This window comes from Orbicella faveolata, unplaced genomic scaffold (assembly GCF_042242905.1).
Source record: "Orbicella faveolata isolate gen_17 unplaced genomic scaffold, um_ofav_v1 contig_26, whole genome shotgun sequence".
In the NCBI taxonomy this organism is placed as follows: Eukaryota; Metazoa; Cnidaria; class Anthozoa; order Scleractinia; family Merulinidae; genus Orbicella; species Orbicella faveolata.
The window spans coordinates 5,895,215-5,906,933 of record NW_028301554.1 but is presented as its reverse complement, the minus strand read 5'-3'; the positions used below and the strand labels follow the sequence as shown (position 1 = coordinate 5,906,933).

Genomic DNA, 11,719 nt, shown 5'->3' with positions numbered 1-11,719 from the left:
TATTAGACTTTACTGTCTCTATTTAACAAAGAATGCAGATAGGACACAAATGTAAATGTATTTCTTCAGTCACTAAGTAGCCGTGAATTGCTGTTTTTCACCTCACATCCCGTCCCTCAATATCCAATTTATCCCGCATTTCCTGGTTGAAATGAGAACATGCTTCTCAGGCCGAGATATTTTCATCCCGAATCCCACATCCCGCATCCTGCCTGGATTTTCAGCTTTTCCCGCATCCCGCCAAGGTTATGTTTTCAAACTCCAGAAACTTTAAAAATACATCCTCCATGCATGACGTATTATGATGATCCGTGTTTCCTTGAAATGTCTAGAACCCCTCAAGCGATTTTCGTAGTGTCACTTTCCAAAGCAAGTTCCGCCTTGGTAAGTACAGCTCTAGTTAACTTTGTATCGTCTGGTTTTTATCTTAACCATTTAGATTAATGTATAGCTCGATTATGATGGACACGACATTTAGACAGTCATAAAGTGATGATTAATTGCAAGCTGCATCGTTTGCCTTTACATAGCAAAGCATCGTTAATCCATAAGACAGAACTGAGTTTAAAACCTATTGTGTTTTATGCACAGTTGAGCCAAAGAGCGAACAACAAAGAACTCTGTCTAGCTTGATAACCATTTCGCTGATTATTAGCCATGGTCAAAGACCCAATATTCTCTAAAAGCTATTCGACTTTACCGTCATTGTTTAGCAAGGAATGGAAATAGAAAAAATGTAACTTGCTTTCGAATGTTTGATTTGATTGTTTTGCCGAACGTTTGAAACTTATTTCAATTTTAATTTGTTTTGGCCTCCTATTGTCTTGCAGGGAAACTCCCTCAGTGTTGTTTCAGTTTCTATTACTTTAGGTTCCGCCTTTATCAGAAGACTGACAAACTGAACACGGTAAGTTTATAAACTGTAAGCTATTTGCGACTAGTAGCGTGCACATACCCAAGATCTAGAGTTTACACTGGAAGAGACTAATAGTGAATAGCCAATAGTGAGTCACGCGAATTATTAAGTAGCACGAATGACTGCGTGGGAGCACGTTTTGTGTAGTAATAATTCGCTAAAATATCTCCCTTTTGCTTATTTTCAGAGGAGCAGGTCCTGTTGCTGACGTGTTAGTTTTGGGTTCACTCTGTTGACTCACCAAAACTAGTGAGTAAGGTAGTCGGTAGTAATCAAAGATTATAAATGCGTTCGACGCCGTCACTAATATATATACTTTAAATGACTTCACTTGCTGACTTTCAACCTCTGGCTATTACTGAAGTCAACATTTTTCATCAGCAATCGAGGTTTTACAGACAGATATATTTTTATTTTGAGGTCCGCCGTATAAAATACGATTTGTTGATACGTTGCGTGACGGCGCCTGTTTCCGTAGACTCACAAAAATATTTACACAAGCCTTCTAATTTCGCACTAAAGATTTTCACATTAACTGGTAATCGGTTTCAGCGTCAAAGCTAAATTGTAAAAGTGTTTTTTTAACGTACATTATTTTAAGCTTTAAGCACAAATGTAAGCAAACATTTGCAATCGCGAACTGGTTTATCGTAAACATTCGAAGGAGCGATTATCGCGTCTAAGGAAAAAATAGCTCCGCACTGCGTACTTGTGTGTGCGTAACGTCCTTTTTTCTCTTTTTTGAATTTTACGGGTTGAGGAAATTAAACTGGGATGCTTCTTGGAAACGAGCGTCTTCATCGGGATAGGGTGCTGTTCCCTTTCTTTCACGGGCTTTTTTTTTTTTTTTTGCCTCCCGATCCCTACCACGTCCCCGTTTCCGCCCGCAACATGGGGTATATTTGTTGGTATGTTTAGATAATAGCTAGTCTACTTACGTTAGACCGTTAGCGCCACTATTACGTCACGTTGTATCGTTTCGTGCATGTTCTAATTCCCATAAAATGACGATCGAATCAATGACATCAAAAATTGTAGGGTCTAGATTTTCCTCCACATCAGTCGTTTGCCCTATATACACTTTGCAGCACATCATTTGTGTCAACCAAAGCATCACCTCATAATTGCACACTTTTTATTGGGTAACATGTTTCAATTTTGGCATGAGAATTAACGTCTTGGCTCAGAGAATTGTCGCAAATTCTCCACAATACGACATCGTTGTCCGTAATTGAGGCCACGCACATCATATTTCATAACTGATCCTTAAAATGTGATAAGACTTCCTGTGCATTCACGAAATGGTTATAAAAGCCGATTCTTGACCGGTATTGTTCGTATACTAACTTTTGGTTTTGAAAAAGCAACAACAGGGTGTCTGTTAACCCTATTCAAGTGTATTTCTAACAATTCAAGTACAATGCAAGTGCAATACAGTCCTTTTTAGTTTCTGACAATCCCTGACAATATGCTTAACTTTGAAATGCTTCCTACATCAGTCAGTTCAAGCCCATATAAATGTTGGCTAGCGAAATTACAATGACTCCCTTCGCTCTATTGGGCAACCCGCGCCGAACATTCAGGCCGATAAATTTTAGCTCGCGAAAGCGTACCAGCCCCTGTGCAACCTGCACTAACCACATCAAACTACAGCCAATGAAACACAGCTGTTCCCACGGTAAACATCCCAAACCCACGGCGATTGAAAGTCGTGTTCATGAACATACAAAATAAACTATAAACCACGAGGTAGTCTTTAGATGCTCAGACTTGCTCACACCACAACGAAAACCTTGAGGTGTGTGATAGTCTTTGCGCATATGGCCTGTGACGTCATTCAAAATGGCGCAGAAAATGCAGACGTTCGAAGAAAAAATGTCTAAATAGGTCACCTTGAAACCACAGTATACCCAAGATTATGAACTGCGTCCTGCGAACGCAAAAAAAGTTCAGCTTTGTCATTCACAGTCCCTCGATATCAAATTTATCTCGAATTTCCTCGTTGAAATGATCACCTGCTGCTCAGGCCACATCCCGCCTGCTTATTTTCAGCTTTTCTCGCCTCCCGCAAAGCTTATGTTTTGACACTCTAAAACCTTCGACATACATCCGTCCATGCATGATGTAGTATGATAATCAGTGTTTCATCGAAATATCTAGAACTCCCTCAAGCGGTTTTCGTAGTTTCACTTTGAAAGGCTAAGTTTCGCCGTGGTTAGTACAGCTCTTCAGTGCTAACTTTGCATCGTCTGGTTTCTATCTTAACCAGTTAGAATAATATATAGCTCGATTACGATAGCGACCATGTTCCGACAATCATAAAGAGGGGATTAACTGCAAGCTCTACCGCTTTCTAGTAGATAACAAAGTTTTTGGCTCTGTCAGATCTGATGTCTGTTACCATGGGAAAACGAAAGTATGAATTCGCCCAAATCGCACAATGTATATTATAAAGTGCAAACTGATGAAAAGTTAATTCACGGTCTTCCATATTTTACAACAGATCGATGGCAAAAACAGCTTTCACGAGAGATTCATGCGATTTATGCTGGATGGTCTAGGACTGTGAAAAATCTTTCGCTTTGCGATCATGAACAGTTCATTTAAAATTACTTAAGCGAAACAGTTAAGTTGGTTAACCAATAAGTCAGAACTGAGTTAACACCTATAGTGTTTTATGCACGGTTAAACCAAACAGCGAAGAACAACAGACAACAAAGAAATTTGTCTAGCTTGATAACCATTATACTGATTATTAGATATGGTCAAACACTCAATGTATTTTGAAAGCTATTAGACTTAACGGTCAGTATTTGACAAAGAATCCACATAGGAAAGACAAAATGTAACATACTTTCGAATGTTTTTATTTAATTGTTTTGCTCAACGTTTAAAACATATTTCAATTTTAAATTGTTTTGATTTCCTATTGGACCTCTTATTGTCTTGCAGGAAAACCCCCCAGTGTTGTTTCAGTTTCTATCACTCTTGTTTCACTTTCATCAGAAGACCGAGAAACTGAACACGGTAAGTTTATAAACTGTAAGCTGTCTGTGCATGACTGATAGCGTTGAGTGCGCATATAATAAGTATAGCTGATTTTTAACACTTTAAATTTACACTGGGAGAGGTTTGCATGAATCGCGTGGCTGCTTTTCTTTTTCTTGTAAGAGTTATTAGTGAGTCACGCGAACACTACGTCACGCGAATAATTGTTTGGAAGCTTCGTTTGCGCAGAAATAATTTGCTAAACTTTTCCCCCTCTTCTACGTGTCAGAGGAAAAGGTCCTGTTATTGACGCGTAGTCATTTTGGTTTCATTGTGGTCGACTCACCAAAACCAGTGAGTATAAATCACTATTTTAATAGCTTTGTTATCCATACTAGACTGAAATCATTAAGTAAACTGTTTGATGTCGATCTAATTTTTGAATGCAAAGAAACAACCTGAGAGAATTTGTTGCAGTAGCATCGACGGTAATCAAGAACTACTTTTAACTTTAACGTCATGTTATTGAAGACTAATTTGAACCAGTTACAGTTAATGACGCTGGTGTGACCGAAACGCGATTGGAAAACTGTTTTACAAACTCATTAGTGTTTCCAAACACTTTCGAAAGGTAAATTTATTTCTCCAAGCATTGAGTAACTGTGATTTGCTGTTTTTTATCCCACATCCCGCCCCTCAATATCAAATTTATCCCGCATTTCCTGGTTGAAATGAGCACATGCTGCTCAGGCCAAGATATTTTTATCCTAAATCCTACATCTCGCATTCCACATCCCGCCATGATTTTCAGCTTATCTCTCATATCCTGCCAAGTTTACATTTTGACACTCCAGAAACTTCGAAATAGATCTTCCATGCATGACGTATTAGGATAATCAGTGTTTCCTCGAGATATCGAGAACCCATCAAGTGGTTTTCGTAGTTTCACTTTGCATCGTCTGGTGTCTTAACCAGTTAGAATAATATAGAGCTCAATTATGATAGCCACGACCTTCAGCCAATCATGCAGTGATAATAAATCCCAAACTCAATTGTTTGCTGTGAGAAAGAGAAAGTTTTTAGTTCTGTCAATTGATATTGTTACCATAAGACGGCGGCAGAAGGAACTCAATGAGATCGTGCAAAGTAACTTATGAAATGAGCACTCGCATATCACAAATATGAAGAATTACAACAGAACGATGGCAAAAGCCATTCGTCTTTAGTTGTCGTATTTGTCTTGTGAGCAAGTCAGTTAGTTTCTATGAAAGGAAGGCGAGGAATGTAAACTTTATTCATTAATCAACTTATAGTAAGTGGAGGGGCATATAGTTTTAAAACTTGACAAACTTCAAAAGAGCAAACAAAGATGCCACGATTTATGTTGGAAGATCCACACAGTAAACAGTCTTTCGTTTTGAGATTATATGTAATAGGCATAAACCACGTAACCGAAACTTTTCAGTTGAGTTATATAGCCTGTGAAACAGAAATAATTACCTATTGTGTTTAAAGCATGGTCAAGACCGAAATGAAAACAAAACCATACAACAAAGAACTTTGTCGGGCTTAATAATCATTTCAGTCTATTAACTATAGTCAACAACGCAATATGCTTTAAAAGGCATTGCAGTTTGCCAACAGTAATTAATTCCACTATTTAATTTGCATTTGTTTTTGTTCTTCAGTCTCGATCACTTTTGATTTAATTTCGTCCGAGGATCGAGAGACTGACCACGGTAAGTTTGTAAACTTTAAGCTGTTCGTGATTGATACCGTTTCATACACATATAACGTGTATTTGAAAGCGATGTTTAATAGTTTCAATTTACACTGAAAGAGATTTTTCATGAATCGCGTGACTGATTTTCTTCAGTTTTTGAGTGCTGTAAGTCACGCGAAGAAATAAATCAAACGAATTCTTGTTTGGAGGTACTGTTTTGGAGTAAAAATCTGCTTAACTTTTCCCACTTGACAATTTTTACAGGAAATATTATCGTTGTCGGCGCATATTGGTTTTTGTTCCATTCTAGTGACTCAGCAAAAGTGGTGACTGCAAATCAGATTTAGCTTTGTTATTCATATTGGACTGAAATCATCACGTTAACTGTTCACAGTCGCTCTGCACTTTCGAGGAAAAAAAGGGGGACTTTCGCGAGCTCAATGATTGGAGAAAACGGGAAACGTTAAACAGTTAAATTATCACCGTCATTTGAGTAGAGTAGCCAGAACTGGAATTAGCAGAGCACACCAGATACATAGTTTTATTATATATTTTAAAAAAATATGAATGTGACTGAGCTCGGCTATGTTCAGTGTGATTTTCTTTTACTGATCGGACGCAATCTGCTCGGCCACATTTTTATTAATAGGCTAGAGTAGAGATTTTGAAGGACCCAACACTGATAAAATAATTTTGGGATCGATAAAAAGTCACAGCAATACTTAGCTAAAAAAAAGACTAGTAAGCAGCCTGAACTTTAACGGTGATTTTTGCTGGAAAAGAAAAAAGAAAAACAAAAAGTCAAATGCAACTCTAAGAAAAAAACGCATTGCCCTGAAATGATCAACACGACGGTTTTCACACACGCCAAGACAACTAACTGCATTCAACCAACGGCCTCTTATCTTCATCAGTTTTCTTTTCTTTAGATTGGGACTATTTCTGCTCCCCTATGACAAAATCCATAACAGGACTACCCCCAGCTTTGAATTCGCCATTACCCACTTAGACAACCAGGTAGAAAGACGTACAAAAATATATTATTACTCGAAATAGCTACAAATCTTGATTCCTGTTATCCGCTTGACAGGGCCTATAGAAAGGGACGCCATGGGCATCATAACAGACATTTTACAAGCCATCTCTATTGGCTTGGTTGTTGCTACTTTCCTTGTCAACACTGATCGTGGTCTAAAGGCCATTGAGGTCTGCCAAGAATGTTTGATCTGCCTAAATAACGAAGTACTAAAAGCGGGAAAACTTTTCAATTTAATCAACATTAGCATTTATCAAACTTTTTTCATTGCGTATTGTCATATCCCTGATTATACAAAAGCCTTAATCTACGGCAGGGAACTTCTTGAAATTTACCGCAAGTGTAGTAAAAAAGACGAGGAAAGGAATCTAACAATAGCAATGGCTAAAATATGTGAACAGCAATATAGATACAAAGAAGCAAAGGAACTTTATGAGAAAGCCATAAAAATCATGAAGGAAATGGGTGACAAAGAGGGAGAAGCCACCTCGTACGGAAACTTGGGAACTCTCTTCTTATCTCTTTGTAAATATGACAAAGCCAAAGAATATCTTGAGAAAGCACTTGCCATTAGAATACAAATTGGTGACAAACAAGGACAAGCAGCAGATTACGGAAACTTAGGAACTGTGTTTTCATCTCTTGGTGAATATGACAAAGCCAAAGAATATCTTGAGAAAGCACTTGCCATTACAATACAAATTGGTGACAAAGAAGGAGAAGCAGCAGATTACGGAAACTTAGGAACTGTGTTTAAATCTCTTGGTCAATATCACAAAGCCAAAGAATATCTTGAGAAAGCACTTGCCATTAGAATACAAATTGGTCACAAAGAAGGAGAAGCAGCAGATTACGGAAACTTAGGAACTGTGTTTTCATCTCTTGGTGAATATGACAAAGCCAAAGAATATCTTGAGAAAGCACTTGCCATTAGAATACAAATTGGTGACAAAGAAGGAGAAGCAGCAGATTACGGAAACTTAGGAACTGTGTTTAAATCTCTTGGTGAATATCACAAAGCCAAAGAATATCTTGAGAAAGCACTTGCCATTAGAATACAAATTGGTCACAAAAAAGGAGAAGCAGCAGATTACGGAAACTTAGGAACTGTGTTTAAATCTCTTGGTGAATATCACAAAGCCAAAGAATATCTTGAGAAAGCACTTGCCATTAGAATACAAATTGGTCACAAAGAAGGAGAAGCAGCAGATTACGGAAACTTAGGAACTGTGTTTTCATCTCTTGGTGAATATGACAAAGCCAAAGAATATCTTGAGAAAGCACTTGCCATTAGAATACAAATTGGTGACAAAAAAGGAGAAGCAGCAGATTACGGAAACTTAGGAGCATTGTATCAATCTCTCGGTGAATACATCATGGCTGAAGGTTATCTTGAAAAGGCACTGTCAATTAGTCGAGATATTGAAGACTTAGACAAAGAGTTAAAATTTCTTTGTACTCTCTCACTGCTGAAGTTATGCCAAGACAAGATCCAGGAAGCGTTTCACTGTTTGTTTTTGAGTATGAGCAGAAGCGAAACTTTACGAAGTTTGTTAGGGGACAACGACGATTTTAAGGTATCGTCTTCAGATGGTCGCCATTTTCTCTACCGGAATCTTAGTCAATTCCTTTGTTTTTCGGGAAATCCGAACCATGCACTTTATGTTTTAGAGCTGGCTCGGGCTAGAGCATTGGCAGACTTGATGGCAACTCAGTATTCTCTTAAAAGCCAAGTCTCAGCTGATCCGCAATCGTGGATTGGTATTGAAAATATTATGAAAAAAGAGAGTAACTCCTCTTGTCTGTACATTTCTTATTATAATAATGATCTGTCTTTCTGGATTCTTAAGACAAGAGGAATCATTCAGTTCCGAAGAATAACAGTGGATGAGAAACTAGTTGGTGCCGGACCAGTTGGCAAGTTACATGATTTCTTCGCAAAAAGCTTTCGGAGCTTTGCTGTTTTATCCGAGGAAGATTGCGAAGATCGATCTTTAAGTGACGTTGAGAACCTCGCAGCATTAAGACTTATAGAGGAAGAAGATGAAGAAAGTCAAAACTCCGAATCGAGCGTTTCTTTGTACTACAGAGCGTTAATCCGTCCGGTAGCTGATCTACTTGAGGAGCCCGAGCTCATTGTTGTTCCTGACCGCTTCTTAAACCAAGTTCCATTTCCAGCGTTAACAGATGAAGGCGGGAGGTATTTATCAGAGAAATTCAGAATCCGCATCGTTCCTTCTTTGACGACTCTCAAGCTCATTCAAGACAGTCCTGTATACTATCACAGTCAGACTGGTGCTCTGATAGTGGGGGATCCAGCGGTCGGTACGGTGCGTTACAAAGGAACGAAGATGTGGGTTTCTAGGTTACCCGGTGCAGGAAATGAAGCAGCCAGGATTGGACGACTGCTAGGTGTTCAACCTTTGTTGGGACGGCAGGCAACAAAGCAGGCGGTACTTGACGGGCTACATTCAGTGAGTCTTATACATTTTGCAGCCCATGGTAATGCCGAAAGAGGAGAAATTGCCCTTTCTCCAGTAGGACCTCCTAACAGGCTTCCAGAAGAAGAAGATTACCTATTGACGATGTCTGACATTGCAAAAGTTCAACTGCGAGCTAAACTGGTGGTACTTAGCTGCTGTCATAGTGCACGTGGGCAGATTAGAGCCGAAGGAGTCGTTGGGATCGCTCGAGCGTTTTTAGGATCCGGTGCACGGTCCGTTTTGGTGGCTCTATGGGCCATAAGTGACGAAGCAACAGAGCAGCTAATGTGTCGTTTCTACGAGCATCTTGTTCGTGGACAGAGTGCCAGTGAATCTCTTCACCAGGCCATGAAATGGATGAGAGGTAACGGCTTTAACAACGTTCGCGATTGGGCGCCGTTTATGCTGATTGGAGACAACGTGACATTTGACTTTGGGATATAACGGTAAGTATTTTTTGGAAACAAAACGCTTTTTTGGCGGAGGGAGGGGAGGGGCAAGCTAATAAACGTTAACGAAACTGTCGCCATTGCATGTCATAAGTTACGAGATCCAAATCCTGCTAGACATGCCAACAACGGTTCTTGAAATCGTTTGGATTTAGAACACTCGCGCAACGATTTGATCTGTTGGTAGTTCTCTCGAAGCCTCGCCCTCGCCAGTGAAGCGTGAGTGTTTATGCTAACCATGTAAATTATCAACTGGACAAACAATGTGATTTATAGACGCTTTTGTTTGATACTTTTCAGCAATAACCTCTAACAACTGAGTGCGCACTCTGATCGTGAGTGTCTGTGTAGCCAAGGATTATTTTCCTGTTCTTACCGAGACACAGGGTAACAGCTACGTTTCCAGGCTTTTAAGCGTTGTAATTTAAGATTGCGCTCACATGCATCAAATAAACACTGTTTAAATTCGTTGCCACTTTTTCTCCGTGTGAGATGTCCTTCGAATACAGACAATTTTGAATCAAATGGACGAGTTAGGTTTTTCACGAAATAACTCCGTGGCAAGTCTTATGAACGAGCTAGAAAGGAAAGTAATAGCTAGAGATCAGAAAGTGAGTAGTCATTAGTTAAAGATCATCAACCCATTGTCCGGGAGACAGGTGATGAGTATAGACCAATCGTCTTGATGTGACACTAAATTCTCAGAACTTACGTTAACAAAACTATATGGTAATTGAGTAGAGAGAATTTATTTTCTCTGAGTGTTGTTTAAGCCTAAATCTCTTCGATTTAACTCACTATCGCCGCTAAGCGACTGGTGGTTCAGTGTCGGTTGCAAGTTTAGGGCCTACTTACATGGTGAAAAGTTGTCCCTGTTGAGAATGTTTCCCACTCACCCCTCCCGCGACCCACTGTTACCGAGCGATTATAATGTATGAAAAATTAAAATTTCCTTCTTACTAAGCCTAGAATTTGCTTTCTCCTTCAGATAAGTGTTTGCTTGATTCCAGTTGTTTTTCACCTAGGAGTCACCTCGCGCACGACACAACTTCTGACTAGCGATTTAAACAGTGCGCCATTACTTTTAAAAAGTTTTCGTTTATGGTATCATATTAAAAGTTCCATTTTTTAAATTGTTAGTGGGGATGAGTTTTCTCTTTGTGTTTTCGTCACTCAGTTTTTGACTTTTACTAATCTCCAGGAACTCAACAAACAAAAACACAACTGAGCAGGAAAAGTACTTTGCTGAAGCGTATTGGATTGTTTGCAGATTCTGTTCATTTGCAAAACGCATCAATCACTCAGTTTAGGTAGTCCAGTTAAGAAAGCTGTGTTTGAATGCTTGATAAATGATATTGATCTCCTTATAATACCATTTAATTTAATTTGTCTCAGGCAAATATCTTGTATTACTTTAGACTATGCGCCTAGTGGCGCCTCGAGAACTGATGATGACTTTAGGGTAGTTACTGTCTCTATAGTTATATTAATGCATTTGAAATTTAATTCAATCTAATTTTAGCACTAGATAGTTTTTGATGTGTGTTCTAGTACCTCTTGTAAATAAAGTGAGATCATTTTTAACATCACACAGTTCACTCGCTATCCCCTTTCTTATCGGTTCAGAGCTGTAGTCCAGACTGGAAACCATGCATTCCTGGTTTGCCTTCACTAATATGCAGCAGCTAAGTAAATGCATGCCGGGATCAAGTGCATGATTTCCGGGAGTTAACGCGCGGTGTCTGAGCATCTTGTATATTTGCACACAAAAAATTATAAATTTTTCTATATTGTATTTTCCGCAACGGTAATTAAGAGGATATTTTCTTAGAAACAATGTAAAATATTAACCTGTTACTAACCTAGCTTGCTTAAGCCGTACTGGGGAATAATGGCCCAAGGTCGTTGCATTACGGACAGAGCGAAGCGAGGTCCATACAATAACGACCGCGCGAAGGCCAATATTCCCCAGTACGGCTCGAACAAGCTAGGTTAGTAAGTAGTTTATTGTATGACCACCGGGACGTGCTTTCAAAAAACAAAAAATACACGTGTTATGACCGTTTCCATGGAAACGGTTCTTATGGCAAAATCCCGACCCAGAAAGAACGAAACAGAACGCTG

The 11,719-nt window shown here is 39.1% G+C and overlaps 1 protein-coding gene across 2 annotated transcripts; it reads left to right on the top strand.

Annotated features, from left to right (window-relative positions):
- The first annotated feature begins 955 nt into the window (after positions 1-955).
- On the top strand, positions 956-11,184 carry LOC149107803 (tetratricopeptide repeat protein 28-like). Of its 2 annotated transcripts, XM_089295943.1 has the most exons (5): positions 956-1,165; positions 3,869-3,943; positions 4,194-4,258; positions 6,718-9,592; positions 9,896-11,184. In XM_089295943.1, the coding sequence occupies exon 4, from the start codon at positions 6,738-6,740 to the stop codon at positions 9,588-9,590; it is 2,853 nt and encodes a 950-aa protein (XP_089152069.1). In that variant the 5' UTR covers positions 956-1,165; positions 3,869-3,943; positions 4,194-4,258; positions 6,718-6,737; the 3' UTR covers positions 9,591-9,592; positions 9,896-11,184. The 2 variants fall into 2 exon arrangements, with proteins under 2 accessions (XP_089152069.1, XP_089152068.1); XM_089295942.1 differs by lacking the exons at positions 956-1,165; positions 3,869-3,943; positions 4,194-4,258 and adding an exon at positions 5,647-5,953.
- Positions 11,185-11,719: the final 535 nt, after the last annotated feature.

Bases quoted from the DNA above. Each gene is read 5' to 3' on its own strand.
- LOC149107803 (XM_089295943.1), top strand. From the start codon at position 6,738: ATGGGCATCATAACAGACATTTTACAAGCCATCTCTATTGGCTTGGTT.